Below are 17,579 nucleotides of genomic sequence, written 5' to 3' on the forward strand. Positions count from 1 at the left end.
TTAAGATAACACCATAATGTGTATTTTTGTCATCACAGTTTTCAGGGTGCAATAAATGTGTGGAAATCGGAGCCTGTAATCGTGTGTAAGGAATTTGCCATCAGTTTTTTTTCCTCTGTTAGTTTGTTTTTAAGGTATTCCCAAAGATATCTTAAATACAATACTCCATAAACGGGAGCCATTGTTGCTTATTACAATAATCCCTTTTTCCTCAATCTTCCGACTACCAAAACTGCTTCTACATCTGTATATTTTAGTTCTTATCAAAATGTACACTTTGAAATGCCTTGAGAGCTGTTTCATTGGTTCTCACCCTTTTTAGGTTAGATGCAGCAGAGTTAAAGTAATCTGACAGTTGTGCGAGTGCAGTTTGGCTGTTCTTGCAGTTATGTTTTCGTTCACAGCTGAATAAACCATGAGGAATGATTCTTTAAAATGACAGAAGGATCTCAGACTGCTCGTGAGTTGAATCCTCCCTTTAGTGTGCGTTCGCTCCGTGTTGCTTTGGAAGAACATTAGCAGGTAGCAGCATGTTAACAGCGTCACAACATCATCCTCGGTGTATTACTGACTACGCCAGAGATGCGGATAGCCTCTGCCAAATGTTCTTTCTGCGACTGAGACTTAAAGCTGTGGCCAAGTAGGAAGAGCAGACCCAGCTTCCCTAATGAATCTTTTAAGAGAATGGACCAAAAATAACTTGCTCTTCCATTTAGCCTGTTTATGTAGAGTGTTCGCTGAAAAACAAGGAAAAGAGATCAATGACACTGATCAGCAAAGCCCATGTTGAGATTTTACCATCATTTTGTGCTGTAAAATTTTAACTAATAGTGCTGCTAAGTGACTAACCTGTCTGACTGCTTATTGCTGTAATTTGTGGTTTACACAGACCTTAAAACTTAATTTTGGTTAACAGTGTGCAGTGTGTAAAGAAGCGTGACTTGTGTGTTTGGTCACTTGAGTAATTGCTGTAAGTGCAGTTGCTCCTTTTGAGTTCCTGATGTATGGTGTGTCTGCTGTGTGAGAGCTCTGTGTCTTCATATTATTTCTAATAAATCTTTCCCTTTTGACACTCTTTTAATAGCATTTATCTGATGCAGCTGTGGCTTTTCATTAGATTTAAATAGGATGTAGCTGATGGCAGTGGACCTGCTCAATGTTTTCTGCAAATGCATCCCTCAGAATAAATGTCACATGTGCTTTTAGATTGTCTTCTGGTGCAGACCTTATTTTTTCAGATTTTTCATGTGTTCCTATTGTTGTCTGCTGTGTCGTGTCATACTTGATAAGTATGGTTTTATACCCCCAAACTGCAGAGTTTCCTCTGTTTTCATTCTAGCCCTATTGTTACCCCAAAAAATCTGACTTTTTTTCCCTCCTTTTAATTGTAATGTAAAGTTAAAGGTAATCAATCGTACTAGGGCTAGCACTAGTTAAGATTCAAATTTGACCAGATTGTTACAAAAGTTAAAAAATAAAGTAAAAATATATATATCAGAGGAAAAGCTGCTGACTGGATGCATGAGGCATTTCTGGGTGCCCAGTTTTGGCTGTCTTCTGTATCTCTCTCCTCTCTGCCTTCTAAAATCACTGCAACATTATTTATTTTTTTTGTTTGGTCACTTATTTACTGATATTTTCAGTGTTTCCAACAGCCCTAACTAAGTGTTCAATGCCTCATATATTCAGTAACATTTCTTTTTTTGTGTGTTCAGAAACTTCTGTTGATAAATTCATGGATTTGTTTTTATTGTTGTTTTTGTTGTTCTGTTTTGTTTTGTCATCTTTAACATTCTTGTGTTTTTTTTTTATTACCTTGACATGTTTTCATCATTTCAAAAATGTTTTGTATGTTTCCCACATGCCCCCCCCACCTCTCCCTGCAACACCCCCCACCCCCCCACTCCCCTTCTTCTATGTTATCCTTTCAACCATTCATGTCCGTGCGCATCATGTGACTTTGTCATGTGGCTCTTGCATGGTGCTGATGATGTCGTCTTCGCTGGCCAACAGAAGGTAAATTTCCTTTGTTTAGTTTGAGATCAGCAATAATCATTCACAAGGCCTTTTGTTAAGTTGGGCTCATAGATGAGACATTAAAACATTTTCATTTTTTGTTTCTTTAGCTCGTTTTCATTCATCTACAAGCCATTATACAAACATTTAGCAACCATGAATTTCATGATCACAATTCATCTGAAGATTATTGTCCACAGAATTTACAAAATAATATCATTTTTTCCTTGAGTGCCTTGATTATTTTGTGTGTGTGTGTGTTTGTGTGTGTGTGTGTGTGTGTGTGTGTGTGTGTGTGTGTGTGTGTGTGTGTGTGTGTACAGATAACTGAATAGGCATTCTAGTTAAGTATTGTAAGACAGATTCAATCTTTTGATTGCAATTAGCATCTTGATTTTACATATATATATGTGTGTGTGTGTGTGTGTGTGTGTAAAACTGAGTATTTTGGAATTAAGACAATAATAGCATATTTTACTTATTCATCTAAAAGGTTTTAGTAATGCTGGTATAACTCCAGCAGTAATGTCTGTGCAATTTAGTGAAAATTCAAGATGTTAATGACTTCTCTTCAATTTTTACACTTTGCAAAGCCATTAAGCCAGTTTTACGGGTATGTTTGACACCTAGTTTGGTCTCATATTCTTAATTCCATCTTTCTTTTTATAAATGTCTTTCCAGTTGTTTTCTCACTCTGGTTCACGTAGAAGTTATGATTATTCATGTTTTACATGAATCATAGTGTAGCATAATATGAATTCTTTTTTAAAGCTGTCTCTGCTTCTAAAAAAATAATTTAAAAAAAAGGTTATTGATGAAGCTTTAACAAAGGAGAACCAGTTTAACTGTGTGGGTATTGAAACTATAGTTTAGCATCATATAATCTGGATTATTTAAATAGCACATTGAACTAGCAGGTCCACATTCATTCACACATACTTGCTTCATATTATGTTTGATATACTAATATGTCTTCATTATTATTATTATTATTTGCCTTTAATGTGGTAAAATGCTTTCACAGTTAGCGTTGCAAAGCATTTCTCAAATCCCATTTTCCAGTTTTATAATTTACCATATCATTACGAATTCTTTTTAAACATCACAAGAGCAGCCTCACAAAGTGCCACTAACCACAATTTGCATTGCATCCACTGTTAAATATAGCCACCCACAAGGCTAATGTTTCATATTTTTCCCCTAGAGGTCTACATAGCTCCCACTGTTTTACTGATTGGACTCACAGCGATCATTTACATTACTGCAGCATGCAAGTTTATTTCCACGTTGTTGTTGTGATTGTTGCATCCTCTGTCTTGTTGCTGTACCTTAATGAAAATGTCTGTGCCACCTGCATGTGTCTGCGTCTTTGATGTCTCTCTAGTCTCTCTCCCGTAGTTCAATTAAAACACATACACAGAAGCACAAGTATTGGGTTATTTATTTATTTACTTGTTTTAGTATTTGGAAGTCACTGAGGTGACTGGGCTATGTTAAAGACAGATATATTTGTAAAATTTGACCTGGACAAAGAGTGCAACTTCGGTCACATTTTTGTGTCCAGGTTGCTTTTATTTTGTGGCATTTACAATTAACATAGATCACCTGATTTAAACCTTTGACAGTGTGATACATTACATTACAATAGTGATGTGTTCCTGTCACATTCATTTTCTCAGTTCATACCATTAATAATGGCTCAACTAGCACTCCTACATGGTGATTTTCAGTTTATTCTCCTGAATGTTTCTAATAACTTTGTTTGACACTCACAGTGTGATTAGCTTAGGCTACAGCCGCATGCATGTTAGAGTGAAGGGTGCTGTTTCACATGTCACCCTTCTGAATTTACAGCAGTGTCCCCAAATTTCGAAGCCTTGCATGAGTAGTTTTTCCTTCTAATCTTCCACTTTCTCCGTTTTAGCCTTCAGAAATATTCACCTAACCGAGAACGATGCAATGCTGAATGTATCAGTGTCTGCCTGTCATCGAGTTACTGCTGCTGTTACTAATACTGTCTGATTCACTTCCAGCCTCTGTCATGCTCTCTTCTGCCTGTTGGGATGCAGTTTTTAGAAAGTGTGCTTATTTGATTAGTTCAAGAAAAAAGTGCCTTCATGCATATTCATTTAATTACCTACAACCACTAACACTGATGTTGGAAATGTTAAATAACGAAGATGTGATATGTGTTTTGTTTTGTTTTTTTCTGCTAAGCTAGTTTACATCAGTAGCATGCATTTAGATCAGCATCACCACTCAGTCTTTTTCTGCTACCTGCTAGTGGAGTTGTTACTTTTAAGATTGTCAGCACAGGGCAAAGATTGTGGCATCACAAAGGTAGGGGATTTAATAACATATTAACAAGGCTAACTGTGTGTAACTAATATGCACATAATTGATGAGTTTGGGTTGTTAGTCTCCACCCGTATAGCTTTAACAGTTCTGTGAGAAGCATCAGCACACACACACACACATACGCACAAAACACATCGACCTCCCTTCCCACAAGACTATGTAAATGTTATTAAAAGTAATAGAGGAACATGTCCAATCAAGGCCTACAGGCTCATTATCCAGCGACCCAGCAGTCATTACTCAGGAGGACAGAGCAGATAATGAGGGCCTCAAGGAGAACAACACCTCCGCCAGTGGTTCTGAGACAGCCACACTGACCTCTGTTGCTTCTAGTCATCCTGGAAGTGATAGTCCACCCCAAGTCTGGCTTTAATTATTTAATACCCTCTCATGGAGGTTATATTTGTTTCAACAGGTCCTCCAAACTTAACACCTAGATGTACTGGGTTTTTTTTTTCTTCTCTGACACATAGTAGGAAATATTTTGATGTGCCTCCCAAAATAGTTTTTTTTTTTTTTTTTCTGGTGAGCGTTACTGCTGTGGTTACAGTTTAAGCTGTAGCACAAAAACTAGTGGATTGGGTTAAACAAAGAGTTTAAGGGTAATGAAAGATTTTGGTTGTAGTTAAAAGAAATTAGCACTGACTGAAACGTACCAACCAAGCTTAGCATATATTGCATTATTTTAAAACCAAGATGCTAATTGAGGAGAAAAAGTACTGAAAATGAATTTATGTGATTGATCTGATCCTGGTAGACACTGATGTATAAGTAAGGCCTACTGTAGTGTAAAAATTAAATTACAAACTGACAATCCATTCCCACAGTCCAAACAGTGAGTTTACTGTAGTCTATGTCGCAGCCATACCTGAGCACAGTAAGATTTTAGGCACCTTACAGTAGGTCATTTGTGTTTAGAGGCTAAATTCATGTTGATGCAGTAACCATTGTTTTTGTCACCTAATCGTCATCCCTTGGTTGTCCTGTTTAGGGGAACCCACTGCTCCCAAACTGCAGGTCAAAGAGCACAACCCGGGCAATTCTCTTAAGGTCAACTGGATCAAGCAAGATGATGGTGGTTCCCCGATTAGGCATTACCTGGTCAGATACAAGGCTGTGAGTATATCAGGCAACTCGGTAAATCAGGACTTTTGCGTGCTTCAGGCATTTGATATAACAACAACAACAATAATAATAATAATAATAATAATAATAATAACAATAATTATTATAATTTGAATTAAAATAGAGTAGTCAAATCTGGTTAGGGCTTTGAAATGTATCCATGTGGCATCTGCTGGAATCTGTCAGAAAATACATGTGCCAGTGTCTCCAAAGCATTTCATGGCGCCCTTTTATCCAAGTCATTTTCCCCTTTCAATTAGTATCTTTTTCTACTTCTTTGGAATTAACGGTTTTCACTAGGAAGAAGGGGTGAGTGTAATTAGGCCAACCAACCCTTACCACAGACTAATGCTAGTTTTAATGTGTGAAGACTTTTCCCTTTGTGACATCCACTCAGTGTGCCACTTTAACTGAATTTAATCAATGTATCTTCCTGCAGTGCCTGTGATATAAAATTATGTTCTCATGCAGCAGTTGGCATATTTAGACTTTGTTCAGATGTTACCAAATGAATTCTAACTGTGTAGCTGCACAGATTCATTACCAACATGACACAAAAGATAACTGCTATCTATTTGAGTAGCATTTGCTTATGATAATTGGCGAGTACTTTATACATTTAATTATCTTCCATTTTTCATTATTCTTTTCTTGTGCTAAGATGTTGCTATAAACTGCTTTGTACCAGGTTAATCTCTTTGGAACTGAAAAATATGCAATGAACGCTACTAAGTGGGCAGTTTGTCGGGTCATGAAAGAATAGTTTGAGAAAATACATCTTTTTTAGATGATCTAAAATGAGTCTTTCCTGTATGTCCACAGATTTTTGACTTTTTGCTATCTACATTCCTTCCTCAGAAGCATGTATCTGACTGGAAACCAGAGCTCCGCCTTCCCTTTGACAGTGACTACATCGTGCTGAGTGGCCTGGAATGGAATACAGAGTACGAGGTTCACGTGGTGGCAGAGAATCAGCAGGGCAAATCTAAGCCTGGCATCCTCACCTTCAAAACGGATACAGAGCCCACAACCGTCCCAGGTACTATTCCCATCATCCCACCCCAAGCCTCCACACACACCAGCCACAGTGCACATTGGCTTCTACCGTGACCAGAAAATCTATTATTTGGATCTTTGACTTTTACTAGGTGCTTATTCAAAGCTTGCTGGCTGCAGGGTCAGACATGAATAATCTGTCTCTGTCTGCTGCATAGGAGAAGTGTATTGTTTTTAACAGTTTTCATATCTAGTAACCAACAGGAAATGCATGATGCAAACCTCACTGAGGCGGAAAGCAAAGACTATATTATAAGCTGGGATATGCACAGTATTGTGGCCTATACGGACTGTTTGAAATGAGCACAAACTCTAAAATAAATATGATGCGATGATTAATGTGAAGAACATATAATGTACAGTACTGTGCAAAAGTCTTGAGCCACTCATTTCTTTATATTTTGCTTCTAAGGAGCCAGGCTTTCTGAAGGTCTTTTAAAGTTTTTCTTTGGACAGTTTGTTTGTTTGCTTGTTTGTTTGTTTGTTTGTTTGTTTGTTTGTTTGTTTGTTTTTTTGGGGGGGGGGTCTTTTAGGCCACTTGACACTGATCTATGGATCATTCAAGCATTAAAAAAAAGGCATCTAACTCACTTAGAAAAGAACCAATTTGTATTTAAGCAGTTCCCGTTTCTTTAGTTGAATCTACAATTTCCAAAGATAACACAATCTGACAGGTACAAAATAGTATTTTTTGCACCAACTAGGTGATTCTCAAAGAGCTAGTAACCAGACACGTGGCATGGTGTGCAGAGGAAACTGGACAAATGGAGGACAAAGAAAAGAAGCGGCAGGCAAATGAACAGTGTCTGGATTTCATGTCTTTAAAAAACAGGAAAAAGATCCAGCAAAGAGAGAATACAAGGACATGAGAGATGCATCAGGCCCTTCTGTTGATCCGTCTACTGTTCACTGAAGCCTCATCAGAAATGGTCTCAGTGGAAATGTGGCTGTCAAGAAACCATTCTTAAGATTACACCCGAAATTTAAATTTTTGGTTCAAATCGTACATGTACAGAGGAATATGTACAGAGGAGGTCGAGGAGAGGGGGTGAGAGTCTGCAGCCGTCTGTAAAACAAAGTGGTAGCTCTGTCATCCTTTTTGGCTGCATTTCAGCCGGTGTTGTTGGGGATCTTGTCAAGATTGATGGAGTTACGAATGCAGAAAACTACTAATAAATTTACCATCTGGAAAATGTCTGATTGGCAACAGTGTTATCTTTCAGCATGACAATGATCCCAAACACGCTGCCAATGCAGTAAAAGCATACCTGGATAGAAAAACACATCTTCGTGTGTTGGCCAACATTACTGAAGCAGTGTGGGATCATCTTGACAGAGAATGGAACAACAGGCAGCCAACAGCCAAAGAAGAGCTTTGAAATGTCCTTCAAGGAGCCTGGAGAACTATTCCTGAAAACTGCTTAAATAAATTACAAGAAAGCTGCCTAAGCAAGTTCAGGCTTTGCTGAAGAATAAAGGTGGTCATAAAAAATACTGACTTTGAATCTCATCAGAATTGTATAAACTCTATTGTGAAAATATTTGCACGTTTCAATAAATTGCTGTACCTGTTTTCCATTTTCCTAAAAAAATACAAAGAAATGAGGGGTGGTGTCAGACTTTTGCACAATACTGTAAGTCCATCATCAAAGGTTTGCATTACAGGTATTATAGCTATAATATCACATAAAGACTTTCTAATGGTGCATTTTGAAGAGCTATATTTTTGGTAAACAAGCATGACTTAGTTTACTGGCACACTAAATATAATATAATAGATGAAATAAAAATGACCAGTGCAAGCAGTGAGGTATCATCTCATTTGAAATTGTTCTACTGTAGTTTATAAGGGCAGGTCGTCTCTTTGTAGGCCAGATGGGGTTTGTAAATGATCAACCAAAGACTGAACATGTGCATCAAAGGTTGGTGACAAGTCAAATTTTGATGTCAGTAGAAATGCATAAGTGACTGGAAAGCTGGGTCATTTGAAATCTATTTTCATTTTACCCCCAGCCTGCACTCTTTCTTTCCAGTTCGCTGCCAGTGCCACACTTCTGCTTTTTTCAATAATGTCATCACCACTAAATCCTCTCTGCGTGGAGGAATGCATTTCTATGCACAGAGCACCTTTTTGGATTTTAAGACACTACGCCTCACTTCACAAAATGTTGAAGCCCAGGCAGCACAAGATCAAAAGTAGCTAATGAATCCATATGACAAGCAGAGGCATCCTCACTGCATTTCTCCTTGGATATCCGGCTCTTCCAGTTCTCATTGCATGCTGGAAAGTAACTGCAGCTGCTCAATCTTAACGACCAATGACATCAGAACAGACTTCAGTCAGACCCAGAGCGTTTACACGGTCACGGTCAGCCTTTGCTCTGTTGTTGTGTTGTGTGTAGAGTGCACTTTTTAACTTGGGCTGCCTCCCCATCCTGCCATACTTTGAACTAGCTAAAAGATTAGAATTCTTTCACTTTGTACTGTCTCTGTGTTCTTTTTGTTTCATCCCATTTTTATTCCCTTGTCACCTTCCCTTTCACTTCCCACCTGCCCTTTTCTTCTTGCTCAAATGAACTGTTGATTACTTCAGTCTTTGTGATAGAGAATTGCCCCCAAAAATCGCAATCAACTAAAATGCTCCTAATCTTAAAACTAATCTCTGTCAGAAAACAGGTCACAGAAGTCCAGAAGTGAGGAATAGATGCTAAAATCTGCAGTGCGTTGGTATAGATTTAAAAATAAAACCAGTCATTACCTGTTGGAAGGAGCGACACAACTACTTTTTTAAAATAATGATGTGTAACACCAGGTATAGGTTTACATCTGTAGGCAAGACTGGCATAAATGGGTTTTTTTTTTTTGTAGTGTAGACCAAGGATATGATCCCTTAATGGTTTCCTGTAGACAACTACACTTGCCAGCTACTTTGTTAGGTACACTTTGCGAGTATTGCGTTGGACCCCATTTAGCCTTCAGAACTGCCTTAATTCTTAATGGCATGGATTCAATAAGGTGCTGGAAACCGTCTTCGGAGATTTTGGTCCATATTGATGCAGTAGTATCACACAGTTGCTGCAGATTTGTCGGCTGGACACCCACAATGCAAATCTCCTGTTCCAGCACATCCCAAAGGTGCTCTATTGGACTGAGATCTGTTGACTGTGGAGGCCGTTTGAGTGCAGTGAACTCACTGTCATGTTCAAGAAACCAGTTTGAGATGATCTGAGCTTTATGACATGGTGTGTTATCCTGCTGTAAGCAGCCATCAGAAGATGGGTGCACTGTGGTCATAAAGGGATGGACATGGTCAGCAACAATACTGAGGTAGGCTGTGTACACGATGCTGAGATACTGAGGGGCCCAAAGTGTGCCAAGAAAATATCCCCCCAACATTACACTATCTCCAGCCTTTGATACAAGGCAGGGTGGATCCATCTTTTCATGTTGTTTACACCAAATTGTGACCCAACCATCCAAATGTCACAGCAGAAATCGAAACTCATCAGACCAGGAAACATTTTTCCAGTTTTCTGTTGTCCAGTTTTAGAATTTTAGAATTTAGAACGCAGATAGTAGCCTCAGTCTCCTGCTGCTGTAGCTCATCTGCTTCAGGATTTGATGTGTTGTGCTCTTCTGCTTCTTTTCTTCTTCTTGATTGTAGCACGTGGTTATTTGACTTACTCTTGTCTTCCTGCTGTATCAGCTCAAAGTAGCCGGGCCATTCCTGTCTGACCTCTAACGTCAACAAGGTATTTTGGCCTGTAGAACTGCAGCACACCAAACATTTTCCATTTTTCAGACCATTCTCTGTAAACCCTAAAGGTTGCGTGGGAAAATCCCAGCAGATCTGCGGTTTCTCAAACTAGCCCATCTGCCACCAACAACCATCCCACATTAAAGTCTCTAAAATCGCCTTTCTTCCCCATTCTGAGGCTCTGTTTGAACTTCAGCTGGTCATCTTGACCAAAGGCATTGAGTTGCTGCCATGTCATTAGCTGTTTAGATACCTACGTTAAAAAGCGCTTGAACAACAGGTGTACCTAACAAAGTGGCCTGTGAGTCTGTGTTTGATTTCACAGACTCATTTCACAATATGTGATTTCACAATCACATGTAACTATTAGTTCTCAGTCCTTCTGTGTGTCACCGTCACTGTAGTTCAGTTTCATTAATTGGGATAATTTATATGGTTTACCTCCAAAATAGAAATCTTAAAGAATCTATTGTTTACATGTGATCTAAATGTCATCACTGTTTCCCCTTTTGAAGTTTGCTATGTCGCCATTTACCAAAAATTGAAATTCTAGCTTGTAGATAGTTTTATCCTTAATAATTAATGACAGTACTCCATAATTTACTACATCTCAATTTTATATATCTTTGCTTGTGTTGTTTGTGGGTTTTTTTGTTTTGTTTTTTTTGCTCTATCTCTCTTTGTGTTCATATTATGATTTCTGAACATCTATTACTTCTATCATCTCTTCCGCATTTTCTCGTATTTTCATTCTTTCTGTCGACCTCTATCTTTTCCTTATGCTGCCAGGTTTAGCAGGTCCCACAGTTCAGGATCCAAGACTGGCCTGAATTTAGAGTGTGTGGCCTAGTTAGGTGGGGATGCAGCCCATACAGTGTTTGCATGATGCCTTTTCCAGCTGGATTAATTTTTTTCTGCTCTTTACTGGAGTTGTTAAAAGGCAGCTGCTGCCAGTGCATGGCACATGAACCTGTTTGGTTTTTCTTTTCCTTTTTCATGTCCTTGCTGGGCAACAGCCATATAGCAGTGGGAGGTTTGGATCACATAAAAATCTACCAGAGCACAAGTTTACATTAGCTTCATCCAAGTCAGGCCCCCTTTAATTCCTGTAATTACTTTTATTTCTTTTTTTTTTAATTATTTGTTTTGAGATATGTTAGTATTACTTCCGAGCTGCTGCTGTTTTTTTTCACTTCAGGGAACAAGGGAAATTGCTGAGGTTTATTTTTAGCTACAACATCTGCATTTAATTCTACTGTTCCCTTCCAGTCTCACAGCTGTTCTTCGTACTGCTCGATCAACAGCTGCTCCTTTTTTATATACATGTGGGTCTGCATGCTGAGTTTTATCTGAATCTCAGATTGGGAGTCCTGTGTTGATGCAAGGTTGAGCTTCAGTCTGTTTTATGTTTTAAACCCATGCTCAGAAAGCACACAAAAATACATTCAACCCATTAATGTGAATGCGTTTTAGCACGAAGGATCTCTGAAAATATGTTTGGGTTTGCTCTTCTTTGGATTTAGTTGAATTGGATGTATCAAAAGTGTGTGCAGGTACAGCTGAGTGGCAGCTGTTTGCCACATTCTCACAGAAGGCAAAATGCCATGTATTATCAAAATTCTCATGCCAAAAAGTGTTGGTGTTACATGGACAAAGTGGCACATGACAGCTGATCCATCCAAATCTCCCCAGCTAAGGTTGACATTAGACTAAAAGTGCAAAAAAAGCTATTAATATCTTCCAGGTTTTGTAACATAAGGTCATCCATTCATCCATGTCATAGACTTGACCTTCATAACCAGTGTCTGCTTTGGTCGTGTGGTTTTGCATGGGCCATTCTCCCGGCCATGACCAGTGGTGTAATGGTAGCTGAAGAAGTGGCTCATTGTGTCTCTGTGTCTTCTTTCCATACGTGTCCACACTAACACAAACCAGATGTCCAGTAAAGCATTTATTGGAGTGGACACATTTTGAGCCACGCAGTCTGTCAACAAGATCGTGCTCTATTGTTTTTAACATTGCTCTTCCCTTCCTTTTAGTTTTCTTTCTTTTTTTTTTTTTCTTTTTTTTTGCATTATCTTCTAGATATTCAGAAGCCAGAAATGCACATCCTTTATTTTAAAAAAATCAAAAACAAGAGTAGTAGCCGATGCAAAACAGTCCAGCTTCATCACTCTGCAGGATTAGAGAACTGCTGACTGGAAACTCAAATGTCAGTGTGCTGGCCTTTGGCCCAGACTTTCCAAAGACACACGTCATAAAATATAGATGCATGTTAGTGTATTTTTCATTACTCCATTATTAGGTGGATTAATGAGACTTTGGAGTTTGGTTTATGCATCACTGGCAAGTAAGCATATACTTGCATTTACGTTATATTACACCACTGGCCATTAGGAATGAGAGATACTAGCCTGACTCTTGTGGATGTGTTCTTGCATTCAGGCTGTCATTTATCTTACCCTAAACGTGGCCACTGCTCTGCGCCATGGCTGATTTAAAACTCCCTTTCTTTATACCGAGCCTTAAAGTGAAGACAGAGACTCGGCTGCAGTGTGTTTGAAATGTCTTCCTTACCGATGTCATTCCCCATTACCTTCCTCTGTGTGACCCTCCACCCGTGCCTGCCATGAACCATGTGTCATTTGCTGTGATACTAACATGCTATAACTTCTTTTTTATTTTTACCCTTTAACGTAGACTTCCTTTTTTTATTCTTCAATTCAGTCTCAAAAAATCTTCCAGACTTGTATTTCTGTATTTCTGACCTATTTTTCTATCTCTCTCCCTCGTTTCCCTCTTTCTCTCCTGCTTCCTGTTTCTCCGTGTCCTTCCTGTCTCCATGTGTGAACTTCTTGGGCACCTCTGGACCATGACATTGCCATACACACAAATTTCTTTTGTGTTTTTACTGTGTTATTTTTTTTTCTTGTCACACTTTATTGCTGACTATCACTCAAAATACTCTGTTGTGGATATTTATTTATTTATTGTTGGTCAATAACCTCAGCTACCCTTGGTTGCCAGTGTGTGACGTGCAGTCTGGCAGCTCTTCTTCTGTCCATGCTGACAGTGCTCTGGCTCCCATAAACTGATTTCATTCAAGGAGAAAGAGGATAGTCTGAGCCTTTCAAATCTTTGGGCCCAGACCTTTGCTTTCTATGCCTTTTGACCCTTGTGCAGCCACACACAGGAAAAAAAAAAGTTCAAGCGTCAAGACATTGGTTTCATGATGTTATTACAGGGTGCTCAGTACTTGCATCAATCTCAAATTTTTGGTTTTTAGATTCTGTTAATATTTTTTTCATCTGTTATGTCCTCTTGTGTGTGAATAGATTGGGAAGGAGAGATTTTTTTTTAGGGTTTTGTCAATGTTGCAAGTTGGACGTTGGGTGCTCTTTCAGGATACAATGTAGACAAAGTATTGTAGCTTTGTTTTTGATTTGATTAGTAACACATTCATAATGCCTTAATGTGATCTGAAGAGGGGTTATAAATAGAATAATTACACTGTTTAATTTTGTGTCTGCAGTGGTTTCCTCAGACACGGAAATTGTAAAGAGACTTTTATTTTGGACTTTACTGCCTATTAAACAAACACATCCATTCCACTGTTATGTCACAAATGACATACAAGCATGAACACTGCATGAAAGCTGACACAAGGCATGATCCAGTATTCATGAATGTGCTATGCAGCTGCTTCAAAGCTCCCCAGTCAAGCATTATGAATGTGTTAACCAGGAGACGAGTACAAATGCTGTGCCTAATTTCTGTTTTTTTTTTTTTGTTTGTTTTTGTTTTTTTTCTGTTTGTTTGTTTGTTGTTTTGTTTTGGATACAAGCTTGAAATGTCCTGCTGTACAAACTGAGGGAAGATAATGAGAAATTTAATATTGGTTATGGTCAGAGAATCCTTTTTTCCGGACTCGTTCTTAATTTTCAACATTATATTATGCTCATTTTCAAATACGTTGTTATGTGACAGCCTTGTCAGGAGAGGGCAGAAGGTTGTGTAGAAAAACTAATCATGTTTTGTGAAGAAGTGTACATACTCTTTTCAAATTGATATTCAAGAAATCAGCTGTTATTTTGAGGATTCATGTTCTCTTTTTACCTGAAAGCAATGAAATGTCAAAAAAAAAATAATAATAATAAATAAATCCCATAAAGGAACAGCTGTTACACACTAAAAAGTTTTGTTTTAAAAAAAATGTGAAATTATTTTATTCTCTGAGACATTTTTGTAAGTGCTTATCAGTGTATTTCCATGTAACCATTGTAGGGTTGAAATAAATTGTGTTTCTTTTTCTTTCATGAAAGTAATGGCTTTCTGAGGTTTTAGCGACTAAACATACTAAGATATCTGACTTTGTCTGACTCTTCTGGGAAGCTGATTGTTAAGCTGATTCTAGCCCATTTTTTTTTTTTCCCCTCTGGAGCTTTAACAAAATGTCTGTATTCTGCATTCAGTGTTGCATTACACTGAACATGACTGTTGAACCCAGATGTTTTGAGATCAGGGGCTTGGCTGTAGCCTAAGTGAAGAAGATAAAGTATCCATTTTGCACAAAAAAGGGAACAAATGGTAAACTGTATATTGTATAGAGGCCTTGCAGCAGCGTGATACAGCACAAAAACATGTATATTGATATGCAACTGTTAGCTAAACATTAGAATGAAGCCAATATGCAACCTCAAAGGTTTTTATGGCTGTTGCTAGCTGCCATGATCAAAGCAACAAATTAATGTATCCACTGTTTACTCAACAAACAATACACAATACCAAAATTTGATTTGACGCTACAAGTCCTTCTTCTTAAATGACAGAAAGCATTGTTTGTAAAGTCGAGACCATCTTTGATTTTTCTGACCTGACAGCCAGTCGACCCAGTTCATCAATGCCTTTCAAAGCCATTAAATCCACTGTGAGCTGGTACCACCATGGCGATGGTTTGGTAAGGGTGGATGTTTGTATTCTGTAGCAACCAGCTCCTGTAATTTTTTGTAAAAAATACTTTGCCTGAAATATGGTATAGCATAATATCATGTCACATGACTAGCTAGCTTACTGCTAGCTTCTTTTTTCACCCTGTCTTGTAAATTATTTATTTATTTTTTATGGATTCTTGTTTGATTGCAACTCCAGGGAGAACAGCCACACTGGTAACTGAAGGTGAAAGAATTTGAATTTTGAACTCTCAGTAACGCCTCAGTGCTTATTAGCCTTTGTTAACTAAAGGAGCATTTGGCCAAGAAATTGCTAATTACATCAGACTTAATAAGTGAATGATCTTAGAACTATTTAAATGCTGTTCTTTAGCAGCTTTTTTAAATAAATTAAAAAAAAAAAAAAAGGCTGTCAGAGTTCAGGTTATTCAAAGCCCTCTATATAGTTTCCATTTGTTCTAACATTTGTTCCACACTCTGCTGTGAAACAGAGTCGTGAGAGATGACGGAATGCAATGCATAACATGAGAGATCAGACTCACCTGCAGCCATGACCAACAGCATTTTAGTGTGAGAGAATTAATAAAGCATTGATACATTTTCAGTAATCACACATATGTGAATGGTCATTGTTTTTATTCCACCTTGATAAGCATTGTGCATTAGAGAGGCCAGTCATACAGAAATTAATGTTTTCTTTAATGGCTAAAGCTGGTGCGTGTTTCAAAACCACTGTTCTCTCATTTATCACAAATTCCAGCAAAGAGGTACTAAGACTGTGCGGCTGCTGCTGGTACTCCAAGCCATATGGTCCAGATGGACTGGGGTTGGTTATGTCTATATTAATTCGTGACTGTGTAAGTGGAACTTTCAGTAATACTGGAAATATGAAATAATAATTTTGATCTTCCCATCAAACGTGCTCTCGTGGGTTGTGAGTGCTTTAATATCCAGCATACCATGCAACTAACTGAAACTCATAAGGGATCACAGAAGAAGTGTCTGCAGAAAAGACAACTTCAGTTCCAAATAATCAAACGTTGCAGGTTTTTCCACTGCATGTATGATGTTTGATGGGTTTTTTTGATGGGATGCTAAGGTGAAGGTATCCACACAGTCCCTGTGCCCAAGCCTTAGAATAACCAGTGTCATCAAACTTGAGAACTGAGAAATTGTTTTATTTGCAAGGGGGGAAAAAAGCTTGTTAGTTTAAATTTTATTGACTTTTTTCTTTGGGTATTTTTCACCTTTGAAACATGACACCTTGGCCTTTTTCCCGAGTTGGGGTCTAAAATGAATACGATTTGTATTACCTCCATTTATTATCCTTGGCACTGCCGTTTAATCTCAACTAAGTTCTGTCACAAGGAAAATAAGAGCTTATGACACCCTTGAGGTGTTCTTTGTCACATTGTCCCCCCAGTTGTTCATCAGTGCTTACTGAGTAATGATAGTGCTGATCAGTGCTGAGTGATTTTCATTTTTGCTAATCAGGATCTTCATCTAAATGTCTGCATCAAACTTACTTGCGTTGCATATAAACAGAATATTTATCTTCCCTAAGGCAAAGAGTTCAGGTCGCCCACTGCATGCAGAATAACGGGAAAGCTGCCATCTCTGTTTTTACTGGATTGTCCTTCTTTTTGTACAGCCTCAAACATTTCCTCAGCTGGTGAGCTCCATGTGATTAATGACACACTTAAAATCTAGAAATGCTAGAGCATAGAACAGAAATTCCACAGTAAGCATCATCGTAATCATTGCTGCCACTATTTATTCAATTAGATATATTTGATTTTTTAAAAATTAATGATTCCTCCCTTTACTCTATATGCTCTTCTCTATGAAAATGAGTCCTGAGTTCTTAATTTTGAAGCCATTATGCACATAATTTTGTTGGACCTCCTGTCATACCAGTAAATGCAGCCTTAATTTAAACAGTTGAAATCACATCAAGCTGCACGCTGCTGTCTGCATGAGGAGTTTCCAAGGACCTTAAATCAGTCAGAGAGGCAGCCGGTCACCAGCTGAGCATCACTCTGCCTCCTTGTGCCCCAGATGAAAACAGAAGCTAAAGCTGATTTTATTTTAATGGTGGTGCAGTGCCACACTGTGGCAGAGCTTTGATGGAGGACACAAACATGGGAATTATTGAACAAACTTTTTATTTTTTATTGAGCCAAATGAGGTCAATGCAGAACCCAGAAAAAAGTGTAGCAGGTTGGAAAAATAGAACCAAAGAACAAAAGGAAAAGAAGAAAAGAAAGAGGCACAGGAAGTCTGTGCCTTACTTACACTTAACCTTATACAAATCTTAC

General features: G+C 38.2%; 1 protein-coding gene across 11 annotated transcripts in view; it reads left to right on the plus strand.

The window, feature by feature from the left end:
- The window catches only part of ncam1a (neural cell adhesion molecule 1a), a 259,779-nt gene that overhangs the window by 216,769 nt on the left and 25,431 nt on the right, over positions 1 to 17,579 (plus strand). For 7 of the 11 annotated variants that reach the window (XM_030747104.1, XM_030747103.1, XM_030747105.1 and 4 more), the window contains 2 exons: positions 5,366 to 5,490; positions 6,358 to 6,538. In XM_030747104.1, coding sequence (XP_030602964.1) covers positions 5,366 to 5,490; positions 6,358 to 6,538 — 306 coding nt within the window. Of the gene's footprint in view, positions 1 to 2,013; positions 2,017 to 5,365; positions 5,491 to 6,357; positions 6,539 to 13,322; positions 15,875 to 17,579 lie in introns of those variants that run through there. The other 4 variants (XM_030747101.1, XM_030747102.1, XM_030747106.1 and 1 more) reach the window with 2 other exon arrangements.

Source organism: Archocentrus centrarchus, chromosome 14 (genome assembly GCF_007364275.1).
Source record: "Archocentrus centrarchus isolate MPI-CPG fArcCen1 chromosome 14, fArcCen1, whole genome shotgun sequence".
Classification (NCBI taxonomy): Eukaryota; Metazoa; Chordata; class Actinopteri; order Cichliformes; family Cichlidae; genus Archocentrus; species Archocentrus centrarchus.